At 42.1% G+C, this 16,388-nt stretch overlaps 1 protein-coding gene across 2 annotated transcripts in view; it reads right to left on the bottom strand.

The window, feature by feature from the left end:
* Positions 1 to 16,388, bottom strand: part of ABCC4 (ATP binding cassette subfamily C member 4 (PEL blood group)) — a 226,468-nt gene that overhangs the window by 40,909 nt on the left and 169,171 nt on the right. For both annotated transcript variants that reach the window (XM_069467093.1, XM_069467094.1), the window contains 5 exons: positions 12,805 to 12,955; positions 6,712 to 6,831; positions 5,655 to 5,765; positions 4,612 to 4,712; positions 3,096 to 3,287 (listed from right to left, as the gene is read on the bottom strand). In XM_069467093.1, the coding sequence (XP_069323194.1) occupies positions 3,096 to 3,287; positions 4,612 to 4,712; positions 5,655 to 5,765; positions 6,712 to 6,831; positions 12,805 to 12,955 (675 nt within the window). The remainder of the gene's footprint in view (positions 1 to 3,095; positions 3,288 to 4,611; positions 4,713 to 5,654; positions 5,766 to 6,711; positions 6,832 to 12,804; positions 12,956 to 16,388) is intronic.

The following is a 16,388-nucleotide window of genomic DNA, read 5'->3' as shown; positions in this document are numbered from 1 at the left end:
ACAAAATTGGGGACCTCGTTCTGTGTAGAACAGCGATTTATATATGACTTTGTTTCTGCTACTGGCTGTATGTGCTGAGGGCAGAATCTGCATTCGAGTCACTTTTGTATTATTCGTATCACCTGTGATGTCCCCATGAAAGAGTATTCTATAGAGTTTCACTCAGTCTTGAAAATTTAACAGGAAATCTATTACCATGATGTTCAGGCCCACAATAAACTGAACAGACTACAGACGTGGCAAATGAATCTTATAACCATGAATAGACTGCAAATGGCCCATCCCTCATTTTACGGGGGGGGGGGGCTACAATTTATGCATAAGTGGTTAAGTTCATTTAACACTTCATGATAATGATAGCTGTCTTTGATCAAGCATTTATTTGTGTTGGTCACTGTGCTAGGTGTTTTACACCTTGTTCAAGATATATAACAACCCCAGAGGTTAGATCCTGTGACCTGCATTTTGCAAAAGAGAAAACTGAGGCTTAGTAACATTAACCTATCTGAAATAATTGAGCCCGTTAAGTGGCAGAACAGGACTCAAACACAAGTAAGTCTGCCTTTTACTACTCCTGCTGATGGCCTCCCTACCACGTGAGTGGCCTGGCACCCTATTACTCTCTCAGTCCGGCTAGCAGGGAGACGGGGGAGAAGTGCGGCTGCAGTTATAGGAACTATCATGCTGGTCCTAATGCCAGACATTTAAAGCAGGCGTGGATACTGATGAGCACAATGTGGTCAGTGGGACAATAAACCCACAGCTCTGAGCAAGGAAGGTACCTGTAGTTGGGGGATCACAGTTGCTGAGAGGAAGAACTGGCATGCACAGCAGATACTAAGAGAGAAACCTGCAGCTGTGCAGGGCACGGGGGAGCCAGACAAACCCTGTTTGGGCAGCAAGACTAATTCTGATCCCATCAGGTAGTGGAAGGAACTCAGAACCATCTCTGTGCTTAGCCAGTATTGGGTAATGCATGACCTCTACATCAAGCTGTCAAAGGAAGCTTCTTGGAAAGCATGGATTATCCATCACGAAAATTTGTTATGGGAGAGAGATGACAGGACAAGGGGGTCTTGCTCAATGGTAGTTCTGGCTCAGGAGAGCTTGGTGGGCCTGAGAGTCTGCATTTCCAGCAAGGTCCCAGCAGGTGCGGGTGCTGCTGGTTCTGGCCCCCCTCCACCCCGTCAGCAGCCAGGATCAGCAAGCAGGTAGGGCAAGTGGGATATCAGGGCTCAAAGGGAGGGGTTTCCGAGAAAACATTATGTAGAAAAGGAGAAAATATGGCAAACTAATATTTTTTGCACATTATGGCAAGGTCTAGTACACATCTGCAAAAATGTATTACCCAAGTAATAGCTCTGAGCAAGAAAAAAAAAATAATAAACCAAAATCAATTCTACCTCTAGAGCTGGAAAATGCTTTAAAATGGCCCAGCACTCTCTAAAATAATCAAATCAACCACAAAATCTTCTAAATGAAATATGCAGCCAGTGTTTAGAATCTAACCCGGAAGGCCAGGGTGGTATTTACCTCATTTTGGTTCTTTATTTTTACTTGCTATTTCTTCCATGAATTAGAAACCTGGTTAGTACCGATTACATTTTCCTATTTACTGTAACGTCCAGGAACCTGAGCAGAGGAGATGAATGAAAGAGAATAAAGCCCCATTTCTGCTCTATTGACACATTCCCATGTCCCTGCTTGAAACGGTGCCTCTCTGAATCAGATCCAACACCAAGGGGGCTGCCAGAAGTGCTGGGGGCAGGTGTGGAGGAGATGGAACCTGGACACACACAGGCAGGGGGAAAGCGTTTCATGACTACACTGCCTGGATACACGCTCCAAATACACAAATGGGGCTAAAGGTGAGACTGCAAGTGCAGTAAGACCCAAATAAAAAATCAAGTTATTGTAGTTATTATAATTCAGTCTTCAAATTTAATTTACTCTCAAGCATTTTAGATCTCAGATAATCCTATGAATTGGGAGTTTTTAAGATTGAACAATATAAATCTGGGGTTATAGGTTATGTTTTCTAAGTTGCACAACAGAGTATTGTAGATAATTCATATTTTATGGCTTTTAAGATGTGTGCAAATTAACGGAATTATCTTGACAATGTCAGATCTAATAAACACCTTGTAAGTAGGCAAACATCCCTTCTGGTGCTGTGAGGAACAGAATGTGAAAGACGCTGCTTTCATAAAGAGCTACAGTGAGTGCTGTCCACACAGCAGTCCTCACCTTCTTCAGCCCCACAAGGAAGCTATGGAAACAATTAGCAAACGGCCTGTGCCAAGCAACTTACTAAAGCTGTTCCCTGGGTATCATTTGGGTACGAAGTTGTACACTTACTGTTTTCAAGGCACAAGGGTTATGGCTATAGTCCACTAAATGGGTCTCGGGTGGAAAGAGTTGAGCAGTTCTTTAAGTATCTAACACTTTCATCTAGGTGACAGGCTGTCTGCAAGAGTTGTGTGTGCACGTGATTTTGTTACTGGTCTCTGGGGCCTGGACAGGATATTGGAGCAGCAGCTCACCCAGGACATGAGCTTGCAGGGAGCCAGGTACAGGTCATATCTGTGTTCAGAAAGAAACAGTGTGCAGTGGGAGGGCAGGCAAGCAAAGGGGGAGTGTAGGTTAAAGGCAGGAAAGACTAAGGGTCAAGGGACAGAGGAGAAGGGCTGGAACGGAAGCTGCAGCAATGAAGCGGAAGAGAAGGACTTGGAAAACACCACAAAGAAAGAATCGATACAACTAGACATGCCAGTGTTAGGGACAAGGAGGCAGGACTGACCTCCTGGGGCACCCATGAATAGCTGTGGACACGGTACTGTGAGTGAGGTTAAATTCAGCCCTGGAGCGCAGGGCACACCAAACACCATGGAAAGCTCACAGCGTGAATAAAGAAATGGTGGTATCCACATTCCGTGGTCATTACCAAGACAGATTTACCTACATTATCACTGATCTAATTTGCATCCACAATAGAACAGAAAATCCCCTTGACATGTCCAAGAGGAAGCCAACAAGCAGATGTGGTCCTCAATATTTAGATGAAACTTTAAAGAGGCAAGATGGTTTAAACAAACCTTTTCCTGTGATTTAATGAGTGCTGTCAGGTGCTTCAGTACCACAGGCCCGTCTAAACTGTACATGAAGTTAACATTGTCAAAGATAATCACTCCTTCTTGGGGCCAGGCCGGCGGCGGACGTTTCTGGTATTCCCAAGGTGCCTCTTTCTCAAGGTTTGTATATTCAATCACCCTTTCAACAGAAATCATCTGAAAGACATAAGGCACCCACATAGGTTAGGGATGGACGGTCTGGTTCACAAACGCTAAGAGACTATCAATGAAACATTCATCTTTTGTACACAGCTGGTTAAGGAAATCTCAGGTCTTAACATCCCCAAAGGACGAGAAGTAAGAGATTGCTTTAGGACTTTGATGATTTACAAACTTGTTCATCACTGAATTACACCCTCACTTATGGCTACTTCCTTCAACATTACATTAAAACTAAAAGCATTAGAAAAATGAATGCTTAGATTTTATTTACCCACTTCTCACATCTGAATAAAAGACAAGGACTATGAAAAAAAAAAAAAAGGCATGCTTAGGATCACTAATCAAAATCTTTTGCTATACAATGGCCACCTGCTATACATCAGTTAAACTGGGGTAGGGTGCAATGGCTCAAGCAAGTAATCCTGGAACACTGGAGGCCGGGGCAGGAGGATCACTTGAGCTCAGAAGTTGGAGACCAGCCTGAGCAAGAGCCAGACCCCATCTCTATGAAAAATAGAAAAATTAGCCAGGCATGGTGGTGCATGCCTCCCAGCTACTCGGGAGGCTGAAGGAGGAGGATCACTTGAGCCCAGGAGTTTGAGGTCACAGTGAGCTACAGTGATGCTGCTGCGGTCTATCCTGGGCGACAGAGTAAGACTCTGTCTCAAAAATAAATAAATAAATAAATATTAATAAATAAGTAAATTGGGTGGTCATCAAACCTTACTGTAATAATTAGTCAACTTCTGCTCTACAAGAAGAGTGAAATGAAAAGATTTCAGATTGTTTTTCTCCCTTTAGGAGAAGGTACATATAACCTGACGCCTTTGACTAGAACATTCCAAGACGGGGCTTGTGCTACCAGGAATGCCTCCTGTTCAAAACATAAGAGAATAAATGATCAAATTGATAAGGGTGGGGGTGGGAGGGAGAAAGATTAAACAAACAAATAACCTCAAGATACTGATTCTTCTTTTACCAGGAATGAGGAATTATCCATTAAGAAACAAAAATAAAAAGCCTCAAAGAAATTAGCTTATATCCTCTCTAGGATTTCAGAAACTCCCTCCTACAGAGACATTTATTACATCTGAAGACAGCTTGTGATGCATATAAAACCTGCTGACATAGCACACATAAGACTGAGAAGAAGATGTGTATATTTTATGTTACATTAACTTTAAACAGATGGAGGATCTTAAAAAACTGTTAGCTATGATGTAAAAATAACAGTTTAATATTTTACATAAGAATGGCTTTTATGCCATGTAATGGCAAGGAGACTTGAAAAGCCTAAGAACCTTCGGATAAACGTTACCATATTCTCAACTTCGGCACTTTGTCTAACGCACCACTGGAACATCCCCATGACGGTGAGCGCGTAGGACAGCGCCAAGCCCACCTGCCCAGCATCCAAAGCTACAAGAGGAGGAAGAAGGGAATAAAGTCAGCCTCATTCCGAACCTGAGCCTGGCTCCCTCTGGCACTTTACCAAGATGAGCCCTCCATCACAACTACACAATGTGCATATAATGATAGTAATGGTTATACTTTTACTATCTGTTGATTGAGATGATGATACAACGAAAAAATAGGGATTATAAATTCAGAAAGATTGTTGAGTTTATGAATGCCAACAAGATAAACATACATTTGAAAAACAGTATAACACATGTGAGGACTAATTCAGACAATCGTCATTATGGTTTCAAAGCCCATTATGCAATTCCACATTCTACGTCCAAGGCAACCACAGTTGGAAACCGCTAAAAACAAGGCAATACGTCCTAAGAGCCAATGCTTTTGAGATTAAAATACCATTCTCATTGTTCCATCAGTAAATACTGTAATTCAGTATTGTCACTATGGAAGAGTTAGGGGTGGTGAAGTCAAGCCACGCCCACCAACACCTGATGTGGCACCGATGATCATGCTCTTTGCTGCTGAGAATCCTTCTCAACCTAATGCACCAGGCAATGACCACCAATAGATCTAAGGAGTCCCAAAGGTAAAACCTAAAGCCCTCAGCTGAATCAAACACTTAACAGTAAACTTGATTTTCTCCTCACAATTCCCAGGCACTAGCAGGAATGAATATTCTGAATTCATTTAGTCACAGAGTTCAACCCATTCAAAGAAGGATAAAAGAAACTCATCAAGACCCAAATGACGCCTTTAAATGGGTCACACTACTGAATCATATCCAACCTGAAAAACTATAAACACTTAAATATGCTGCGTTAGAACCAAATAGTGTTAATATATAATATCGGACAAGGTGGCAAGAGTTGAATTTAACAAGTGTAAACACAGCTAAAGATTGTAATCATACCATACATAGTTATTCACATCTGTACTCACTTTTTGCCAGAATCAGGGACCCAAAGGAAACGACGATGACAAATAAGGCACAGATGGCATCCAAACGCACGGCGAACCATCGGGACGTTGTCAAAAACAAGAACCAAGCCTCTGAATTCGTGAACCATAATATGCAGGATGAATAAATACAAAGACCGTATTAACTGCATTGAACATGACAGAGTGTTCTGCTCAGTTGAGCCACGAAAGATGTTCACACAGAGTAGGGCAGCAAAGTTGCACACTCCAGGAACCGGCAGATTCCAGAAAGCTAAGTGACACAAGGCAACACACAGCGCACACACACAAACAGCACCACATAGAAAAATGCTCTCATAAGCGCACCTCTTGCACTGTTGGGCCTTAATGTGCAGTTCACCCACTCACAGGGTTGACTGTTCCCAGTTCTCCAACTACAGAGAGTGTAGCTCCCAATTTAATTTCAGCTCCCTCCATGCTTACTAGAGGGCCCTGCATACAGTGTTTTGGGGCAAATAACTATTTAATACCTCACTAAAAGGATCTGCATGTGGTTTTTAAAGTGTCATTTTATCATCAAAATACCATAAATATAAAGATGGAAGGGGATTTTGTAGAGTTAGAGGAAATTCCAAAGTTTCCAAATGGAAAAACAAACTTTACGAATGCAAAAAGAATAATACACATCAAGTAGGGGGCAATCTGATAACTAGGATATTGATTTTCTCTGCCACCCTGTAAGCTCTAAAGCAAGGCTCAGCACATCACGGCCTACATGCTTTTGTAAAATAAAGTTTTATTGAAACACAGCCATGGCCGTTTGCTGATATGTCTGTCATCTATGCTACCTTGGTGTTACAACAGCAAAGGTGAATAGTTGCAAGAGACGATATTGCACACAAAGCCTGAAACATGTACCAGGTGGCCCTTTACAAAAAAGGTTTGCTGACCCCTGCCCTGGAGAGAGAGACAGCCACAGGGCACAGTGACGGAAGGACCACACAAGCCACTCAGCGGGAAGAAAGAGGGGAAGCACAGAGGTGCTGGCCTTTGAAACCATCTCCAGAAATGTACAGACCTGAATGTAAATCCTGATGTGCATCAAACAGTTCCTGGAACCTCTCTTCTGATTTGTATGCCCGAATGGTCCAGAGCCCCTGGAGAGAAGATGACAAGTGGGAAAATACCGGACTCCGTGCTGCAAAAAGAGACAGAGAAAACAGAGAAAGCTCAGTGAGGCGAGATGCAGGGAAACCAGCAGCCTCACAAGCTCTGTGGTCACACACATCCTACCACACACAACACTAAGGCTTCCTAGGGCTTTGTGCCTCAAGAAGAAATGCTCCCAGCAGCCTGCAGAGGACCGTGAATGTCTAACCCCAGACTCTTGGTCAAACCACACCTCGCTTTTAGGATCTGGATATGAAAGTCTCTATTTGATCCTCTCTTTGTCTAAATTCAAATCTAGTTATAATTTCTTCCTTGCTAACTGTTCCTTCAAGGTCCTCCCTCCATATTCTTACCTGACATCTCTTTTAGCAGAAATAACTTCTCAATGATTTTTGAGCTAGTAGCATTTTAAAAAATAATTCTGTTAGAGTACTCACCACAATGAATTATAATTAGCTATTCATGTGTCTGTTCTCATCTTAGATTACTAATTTCTAAAGGGCTGGGATGCAGCCATTGCATACTAGTAACTAGAATAGCACCTGGCACAGGAGAGGTACTCGATAAGTAAGCTGAATGGACAGCATGTCACCTCCCTGCATCCAAGGGAATCTTCTGTGCACACATATGTGGGAAGTCCTGTATGATCACCATGTACCTGGTGTTGCACTGTTCACACCACCTGCCCAGTCAAGACACCTTTGCATGGTCGAGACTTCAGCTCCATGAACCTGATGGACGTTTTTATAAATTGCCTTGCTGAAAACTTGTTCAGATGTTTGGAGGTCACTGTGGCATGTGCCATTGCCCTTTTCAGAATGTGATTGTGGCATCAGTGGATTCATCAACCTCATAGAATTCTTTTAGGTAACTTTGTTTTGGTTGGGGACCTGATGTCCCACACTTGGTCTTTTGTTTTGAGCACACTGTTTTATGACCACGGAGGCATGCGTCCCTCTCACACATCAGGGGAATGCACAGGGCAGGGACAAGGCCCTGAGGTTCCAGTCTCCAGCAAGATTGAGGATCTACTGGGGCAGGGGCATACTGGGAGCACGTGACCTAGCACATTGTCTTTAACGTTCTCTCGTCCAGGGTGATTACTTTGCGTTTGTAAGTAGCAAACACTGATGTATCACTTTATGCAGCTCCAAGAGAAGATCAATTAGTAAACACAGGGTTGTTTGGGAGAAGTGAAGATAATCTATCTTATCTGAAGCTGCTTATGTTTGATAAAATAACAGAGGTAAAAAACAAATCAAGAGAAACCCTTGAACTTATTATCTAGGGCTAGCTCCTCAGTCTGGCACCCGAGTGTGGCAGTCGGCTCAATATGGATGTGCTCTCTCTGCACATGGGTGCCGCACGTGTTCCCAGATGCTGGGGTCTAAGTGTGCCCAGACACAGCCTCCTCGTACCCAGCTCCACAAACAAGGAGAAAGCTGGCAACCGAGTATGAGACGCTGGGCTTCAGAGAAGGCGGGAAGCCCTGGGTCGAGGAATGACAGCCTGGGCTGTGGGCCCACTGACTGTCTGCTCCTCCCTGGGGATCCTTCCTGAGTGGGGTGTCTGACCTGGGGCCCCAACTGTTAGGGGCTCTCTCCTGTGACACTGCTAATAAGAAACAAGACTTCTGTGAACACAGATTTGCCACCAGGGCATGATCTGACATTTCCCTTGTATCTAATTCAGGCAGAGAGCCTCCCATCACGCTGAGGTGGCTCTGACTGTCCGACTGCACGCGTGGTCTTCCTCTAGCATCTACACCATTTTCAATCTCCAGTACACTGAGTAACCGTTTACTTATTTTAGCTTCGACTTTGCACTTCTAAGACAGCAGGCAGTATGACGGTGAGAGGACTGAGCCCACGCTCCCAACAAGGAAGGCCGGAAGCTCTGCAGAGGCCCTTCCTTCACGCCCCAGCAGACGTTCCACCCGGCTCTGGGACGTGGTCCGTCTGGAAACAGGGTGCTTCCAGGACAACCCAACAGAATTCCAGGCCCCATTACCCGCACCAAGGGAGTGCCAAGAGAATTCACTAGAACTATGCTTTCATTCCCAGAGCAAGGCAAGATCGTGACATAAACACTTTCATCATAGACAATGCAATTGAGAAGGAGGGAGATACGATGACTACCCAGGCAGAGTTCTTGGAGGAAATTCTATAGCATGGCGATTGTCATTTGTTTCCCTTATCAGGAGACCAAAGTCGCCACGGTTTATCTCGGGCTAGGTTTCAGGGCAGGGTCAGCTTGTCATCCCAGCCCTAAACAGCAGGAAAGAATCTGAAGTCTAAGTCAGGAACTTTAACTCGGACTTGAGTAACCAAGGTGAGGCAGGAGTCAGTCCCTGTGAAAAGATAATCCTGTCTCTTTCATGCCTTAGGGCTGAGTGGGCTGCTGGTGGGGTGAACCGGGGGTCCACAAAGACAACTAATACCTAGGGAGAGCACAAACAAAGGCTCCGCTTCCGCTGCCTCTTCCCCACACAGACTCAGAGGCTATCCTGAAGTAGACCTCGCTAACGCTGATGCACTAGCTAGCAGGTCCTGACAGATACAACCTGCCATTTCACAAGATCAACAGCTGCATTTCCCACGCCCCTAAGGACTCTGCGACATACGGTATAGGGACGACGTATGTTCCCTGGGAAGAAGCAGGGCATGGGATTGGTCTGAGAGTTGACAGCCTGGCTGCAGGGTACCACTGATGCTATGTGAGACCTTCTGATGATTATTATGTTTGTGATTCTCTCATGTTCAAGGCGCTAGTGCCTTTGTTAATTCTCTTGCAGTCAAGGTTCTAGTGCCCTTTCCAAGCGCTGTCTCAGGTAGTCCTCAGAAGAGTGCAATGGGGCAGGGATTATATCTGACAGAGAGAAAAATAGCCTTGAGGCATTAAGAACGCTGCCTAAGATTAACTAAATTAACCTGAGTAGGTGCTACAGTTAGGCATCAGACCCAACTTTGTCTTAAGCCCAAGGCTGTGCTTTTAATGTGAGCTGCCACGTCTCGGAGGGAACATGATCGAAGTCAAAGATTCTCATGAGTCACTCTATTTCTCCACACTTTGTAGGCCATGTTTAGAAAATTGCAAAATGTTATTTATCTAATGTCCAATAGCCTTCCCCATTCCTGTACCGTTTATTAAGCACCTTAAGATGAACAAAGATCCTGGGCATCTGGCATGAGCAGACTCAAAGGTCTATGGTCTGAACGCAGGTGGCCAATGCCCAGGGAAGGCATTGCTAGTGGATCATAGCACCTTTACACACAGAATTTGGATACGGCTTCACAATCCAGGCATTGCTAAATATACAAAGATGGCTAGAGAGATGCAACCAAATGCCATCCTGGTTTTATGCACTTTTCTCTGTCTCCCTATTGCTATGCTCACTCTTGCAAAAATAAAAAAATATATAGGGCCGGGTAAGGTGGTTCTTGCCTGTACTCCTAGCACTCTGGGAGGCTGAGTGGGGAGGACTGCTTGAGCTCAGGCATTCCATACCAGCCTGAGCAAGAGTGAGTCCTTGTCTCTACTAAAAATAGAAAAATTAGCTGGGTGTTGTGGTGTGCCTGTAGTCTGAGCTGCTAGGGAGGCTGAGGCAGGAGGATTGTTTGAACCGAGAAGTTTGAAGTTGCAGTAAGCTATGATGATGCCACTGCACTCCACCCAGGGTGAAACAGACAGTCTCTGTCTCAAAAAAAAAAAAAAAAAATTTATAATCAACTACAGATTTGTTGTTAAGATTTCTTAAATGAGGGCAGGCATGGGGGCTCACGCCCATAATCCTAGTGTTTTAAAAGGCCAAGGCAGGAGGATCGCTTGAGCTCAGGAGTTCAAGGTTACAGTGAGTTATAATTGTGCCACTGTATAGCAGCCTGGGTGACAGAGAAAGACTCTGTCTCTTAAAAAAAAAAAAAAAAAAAAAAAAAAAAAAAAAAGCAATTCCTTAAATGTCAGCCTATAGTTCCACAGGTAGCAAGGCAGTATAAGTGAGGCTTTAGTTAGCCTTCCAATGACCAGGATGAAGTAGGATGATGACTTCTTGCCATAGCCATCAGGCATCCATCTTTTGGTTGATGATTCTAGCAGAGGATCAAAAAAGCATGATCAACTGCAGCTTACAAAAAACAGAGGAACTGTTATTTATGGCACAAACCTACCATCCAGAAGGATACAATAAAGAGTTCTAATCAACTGGCCACCACATTTCACTACCTGGGGATGTGGAGAAGGGAACATCCATATTTAACTTATTGTTACAGCCAACTGGGGTACAGGAAAACCCACATGTTCAAGAGGGGGGATGACAAAGTTGTCAGAATTTCCAGATCAAAATGTTCCCAAGCTTTAGGGTGTATGCCAGATTCAAGAGAGGAACTCCCACACTGTTTCTTGAAAAAAGCCTCAGTAAGTCCTCTTCTCTCCACGTGCACGGGAAGTGGCCCTTGTCACACACAAAAATCTATACCTAAGTGCTCCTTCTGGAAGGAACAACCCTTCCTTGAATAAACCTTCCTTTGCAATTCGACTGTTGAAGAACTTTCCATGAGCAGTCCCGAATCACAAAATAGTCTGTTGCCTTCTTGTCTACATAGAAAACTGGCTGGTGCCAATGAAATGCATAAAGAAAAGTCTCCCAGCAAATCCAGTCATTTATGCTCTGCCTTCTTGAAGTACTATCCTTGTAACATGTCAGGTCAGCAGAGTGATCCACACATCCGGACCACGCTGTTCCACCCTGCCCGCTGAACACCTCACAGGACCAGACCTCACCGGAGTTCAGCAGGCTCCCTTGAGGACTAAAAAATTTTCTTAGAGCTTTTATGAAACTGCCACCCACTCTCCTTTATGCAGTGATGATAAATGCCTCCTCAGAGTTTATTATTAAAAAAGAAAATATATGCCACAACGAAATACACATTTGTCCTAATAAACTTATACTTCTCACATAGTAGATACTAACAACCATGAGACTCAGTAAGTTTCTCTTCTTGGCTTGGTGTCCAGAAACCTGAGTTGGCATTCATTTGCAGTAATTGTTCACAGCAGAGGTTTTCTGATACAAACATCTTCCTTCTTTATTTTTTGGCTATCATCCTTATACTTCTTTTTAAAAAAGTAACAATTCTATCCTTATGATTTTTTGTTTCAGTAATAATATGTTAATGTGTGCATTCATAATGAGATGAACTGTAGACAATTTCATCTTCTGTGATTACATGTGGAATAGAGTGATTAATCATAAAATGTTCTCCCCATTATTCCAAAACTAGGAAGTCGAATAGAGCAATAGACTAAATGCATTCTAAACTGATCCTAAGGAGATTATTTTCAGTGTCTGTTTATATGAACAGCCTGGGGGTTGGGGGTCACCTCAAACTGTTAACAGTATACCAAGTAGCACTGATAATAAAGGGGTAAACTGATAAAATGCTTTCCTATTGAAAACATTTAATGACTGCAACTTATTAGCCATTTCTTGAGTATGCAAAAGTAATATATTTCCCAAATATATTGCTTCTGACATGAGTATATTTCTAAGACTTCCTCCTTTCCTTTCTCTAAACTTTTCCTTGTTTAGCATCTTCAGGGAAAGAAAATTGTTCTGATTATTTCCTTTCTATATTACTTACAATACAATGAAATATTTTATTTCTCAAAAAAATGGTTACAGAGTATCTGCTTTGTGTAAGGAAATATGTCACGAACAAAACAGAAATGGTCCCTGTCAACCCATTGCTCATATTCCAGGGCAATACTATTCCTCATATGCCCTTCCCTTCTTCCCCGTTTGAAACTGCAGTTACACCTGGCATGCTACCAGCTCCACCTGCCCTGGGGGCCACACTGACTCGCGGGAGCCATAACATTCAACTAGCTAATGTCAGAGAGATTCCGGAAGATAGCATCTGCAGAATTTGAGGGGGTCTCCTTAATGATAGCATCAATGGACACTAGCTCACACTGCCACCAACCTGAGAACCTCCGTACTCACTTGTGGCTTCCAGGCGTTTGACATCTCTTGATGTTTCTAAGAAATATCGTCGGAGATAAATGAAAATGATGCCAAGGGGAACCAAAGGTATTGCGATCCAAGGAATCACGGACACGGCCACAGCTATCACAACAGTCACTTGTAGAGATGTCTGAAAGAGCAAAAGTAGATACAGGACCTCTTTATCAAGAATTCTTTCCAAAAATACCTTATTGGGTTGTTTTATTCGGATTACACTTCATTCCTTGAAAGACTTGTTGGCATAGCAGGGAATGCTTTTCCATCCAAAGAAATAAGGAATGTACAGGTCGTCTGATGATATATTTACACGTCTGCCATGCACAAACACTATGATATGAACTTTCTGGGCATTACTTCTTTTGATGCACTCACTAGCTCCATGGGGCATGACTATTTTCCCTATTTAATGGACTAGAAAGCTGACATTCACAGTAGGACTTGAATCCCAAACTCTGGTGAGTTAGTAGATGCTAATAGGGAAATAAGTGAGCAGGTGTCATAGATGAGAAATCCACAAACCTCAGCGATACATGGGATAAAGAAGTGGCTAATTGCAAATTCAGTGCTCAAAAAAGGAGGCAATAATTTAAACCTTCACCTTAGGAAGGAGGGAGACCTTGCTCTTGGTTTCTACCCATTGTAAACATTGACTGAGGGCTGTGTGTCTGGCTGTATATTAAATACACTATATGTATCACCTCATATAAACCTCATAACAGCCCTGTGCAGTAGCAGTAGTATCTCATTTTACAGATGGAGACAATGAAGCACATGGAGGGGGAGAGTAACTTGGAGATTACACAGCATCAGCGACAGAGCTGGGGCGCCCACACTGCCAGCCAATAGATAAAAGCAAATCCTCAGTATGTGACCAACTTTTTGTTGTTTAGGAGAAACTTTTTATTATTCAGGAAGAACTTTTGGACTGCTCTGGGTCTAGTAAGTTGTCTTTAATTTTTCCTCTAAAAACCCTTACTTAAGGAAGTACAGAGTCTATCAACAAGCCCAGTGAAGAAAAATGTGATAAAACAAATTTTTTATATTCCTTAGAAACCTGAGGAAGAGTTTTGATAACAAGAAAACAACTTACAATGTCTAAAAGGGTTTTTAAAAACATTTTTATCACTTGCATATACATTAAACTTTCTACCATTAGGATAAATATTTGAAATGTCTACTTCAAAGCCCCATGATGATAACAACAGCAAATGCCATGTATCGGGTGTTTCCGGGGTGTAAGGCACTGGGGAATGGCTCTATGAGTATTCACTTAATCATCACCTCACCCCATGAGGTGATGTTTTCTTAGGAAATTATCTTGGTCTAAAAGATATTTAAAAAAAAAAAAAAAAAAAAAGAAAGCAGAATAGAAACCGAAGTCACTGGATAATGCTGATTTAAATACACATCTTTATCAGGAAAATATATTAACGATTATCTATGACTTTAGGTGATATGAATGCGACTCAAGTTAGTGTCCACCTGCTAAGAAAGCACAATGCTCCCGTCTTGAAAAGGATGGAATGGTGGGACCACTCAGAGTCACGTAATGAGATCCAAGGACTCCAAAGTTTACCATTTTACATGAAATACATGACTTGACCGGAAAGCACAGAGTGCTATGGAGATACAGGGAGGAACAGATGAACACTTTTTAGAGGGTTCTAAGAAGGACTTAGGACCTAATTTCACAGGCTGACTTAACAGACTATCCGAAACAGCAGCACAAATAAGCATTTGCTGGAAAGAATCACAGCTTGCTTCCCCACGTGAACACAGGCTACTCTATGTTCTTGTAGTATCAGCATCTACACCCTCTGCTGCCAGCCCAGTGCCCTGCCCCTTGGCCTCTCCGATGAGGTGATCAGTTCCAGATTCCTGGAAAATTAGGAAATAACAGCCTGCTCAGGTAAAAAGGAGAGCTGACCATCAAAAAGGTCTAAAAATGCTTGCAAATAGATCACACTGATATATGTTGGTTTAAGAATTATTGTTTGAATAAAAAAGTTTCCTAAAAGTTCTAAGCCTAGAAAGCAAAATAATGTAGGAAAAAAAAAAACAAAAGAAGTGCCAAATTTAATTTCAATAAATATATAAAATGTCAGGACAAAAAATGAGGGTTGAATACTATACCTGTTTATATATGAATGGTGGTAAAACATAAAATTTCCCCAGGAAGACTCTTCTTCTAGAATTAATATCATATCCCAATATTATAGACTTGAACATTTCTTTTCACTAATGAAGTTTTAAATATGAGGACCTGTTTGCCTGTCTGGCATTTGACTACCAAACTGTTTACAATCCTGTAGGAATTTTTAGGTGTCTACCCACAATTGTCTTTAAACTTAATTCTGTGAGATTTTGTTACTGCTAATCTTTGTGAATCTTCTGCCAAAGAATATGTTTTCTATAAATAGCAGTAAAAATGTATTTATTTTATGCAAATAGATATGCCATCCATACTTTTGACTCACTCTATTCCTAATGTGAATTCCCATTCTCTCTCCCTCATCCTTATATTAGGCAAAAAGTGAAGTATGTATTTAATCATGATGCCACTTAATCAGTAGATGGTACCTTTATTATTTATGGTATTAAAACACAACATCAAAATCATTAAGATTGCTAACACCTTGGAGGAACTTGAAAGCTTTTAATTCTGCTGTGAGAATCCTAAGAATTATGTTCCAAGTTATGATAAGTACAAATCGTCCAGATTAATACTTTAAACTATTACTGACTTTGTACAAGAGGTGATTTAAGAACAAGAAACAAAGCAGGATTCTCTTCTTGGCAAGAAAGTATAAGATTTTCTCCTGACTTAAAGAGGACAAAAATTAACGAGTAGTTTGATAAGTAAGCTATTTACTGATATGGGTATAGAAGAGATTCTGCTACCTATCTTATTCTGGAAACACATAAGATTAAAAAAAAAAAAATGACCTCAAAATGAAATGACTATCATAACAGATTGTGCTGCTAACACAGGATTCTTGTGGCGGCATTAAAATTTTGAACAGACTATACAAACCTCTAAAAGTATTAAGAAATGAAGATGTAATTTATGTCAAATTATACTCATGACCTTTAATTATAGAAGGAATAGAAGCAAAAGGAAAAATATGGAAGGCTCTTAAATGTATGCTCATAATCCTTCATACTCACAGCATCAGCATTTATTTCGCAGACATAAGTTGCATGCTAACATGACACTGTGCGGGACTCAGGGAAGTCAGAGGTCAACTCTGGATCCAAGGTCTATTATCTCCATGGGACCCACCTTGGGAGGTCTCCCCTTTATCACCTGTTTCCTTTGACCTCACCCAACTCAGTTAACTCTGTTGAATCAGAACTTTATAGCTTGTTGATATTTGTATGAGGAGATCTACAGAAAAGTTCTCTAAGATTAAGCTTTCCTAACCTTGTCCTTTCTTTGGGATACACTGATCAGTCCTTTCAGCCTTCATTGGATGATGTGACCTTCTCACATCCACACGAGCTCTCAGACCCATGTTATCCTTCAGTTAGCGTTTAATCCTGCATCACAGCTAACTGCACTT

Source organism: Eulemur rufifrons, chromosome 4 (assembly GCF_041146395.1).
Source record: "Eulemur rufifrons isolate Redbay chromosome 4, OSU_ERuf_1, whole genome shotgun sequence".
NCBI classification, from domain to species: Eukaryota; Metazoa; Chordata; class Mammalia; order Primates; family Lemuridae; genus Eulemur; species Eulemur rufifrons.
Note: the sequence above shows the minus strand (reverse complement) of the source record. Positions and strands in the feature narration are given on the sequence as shown.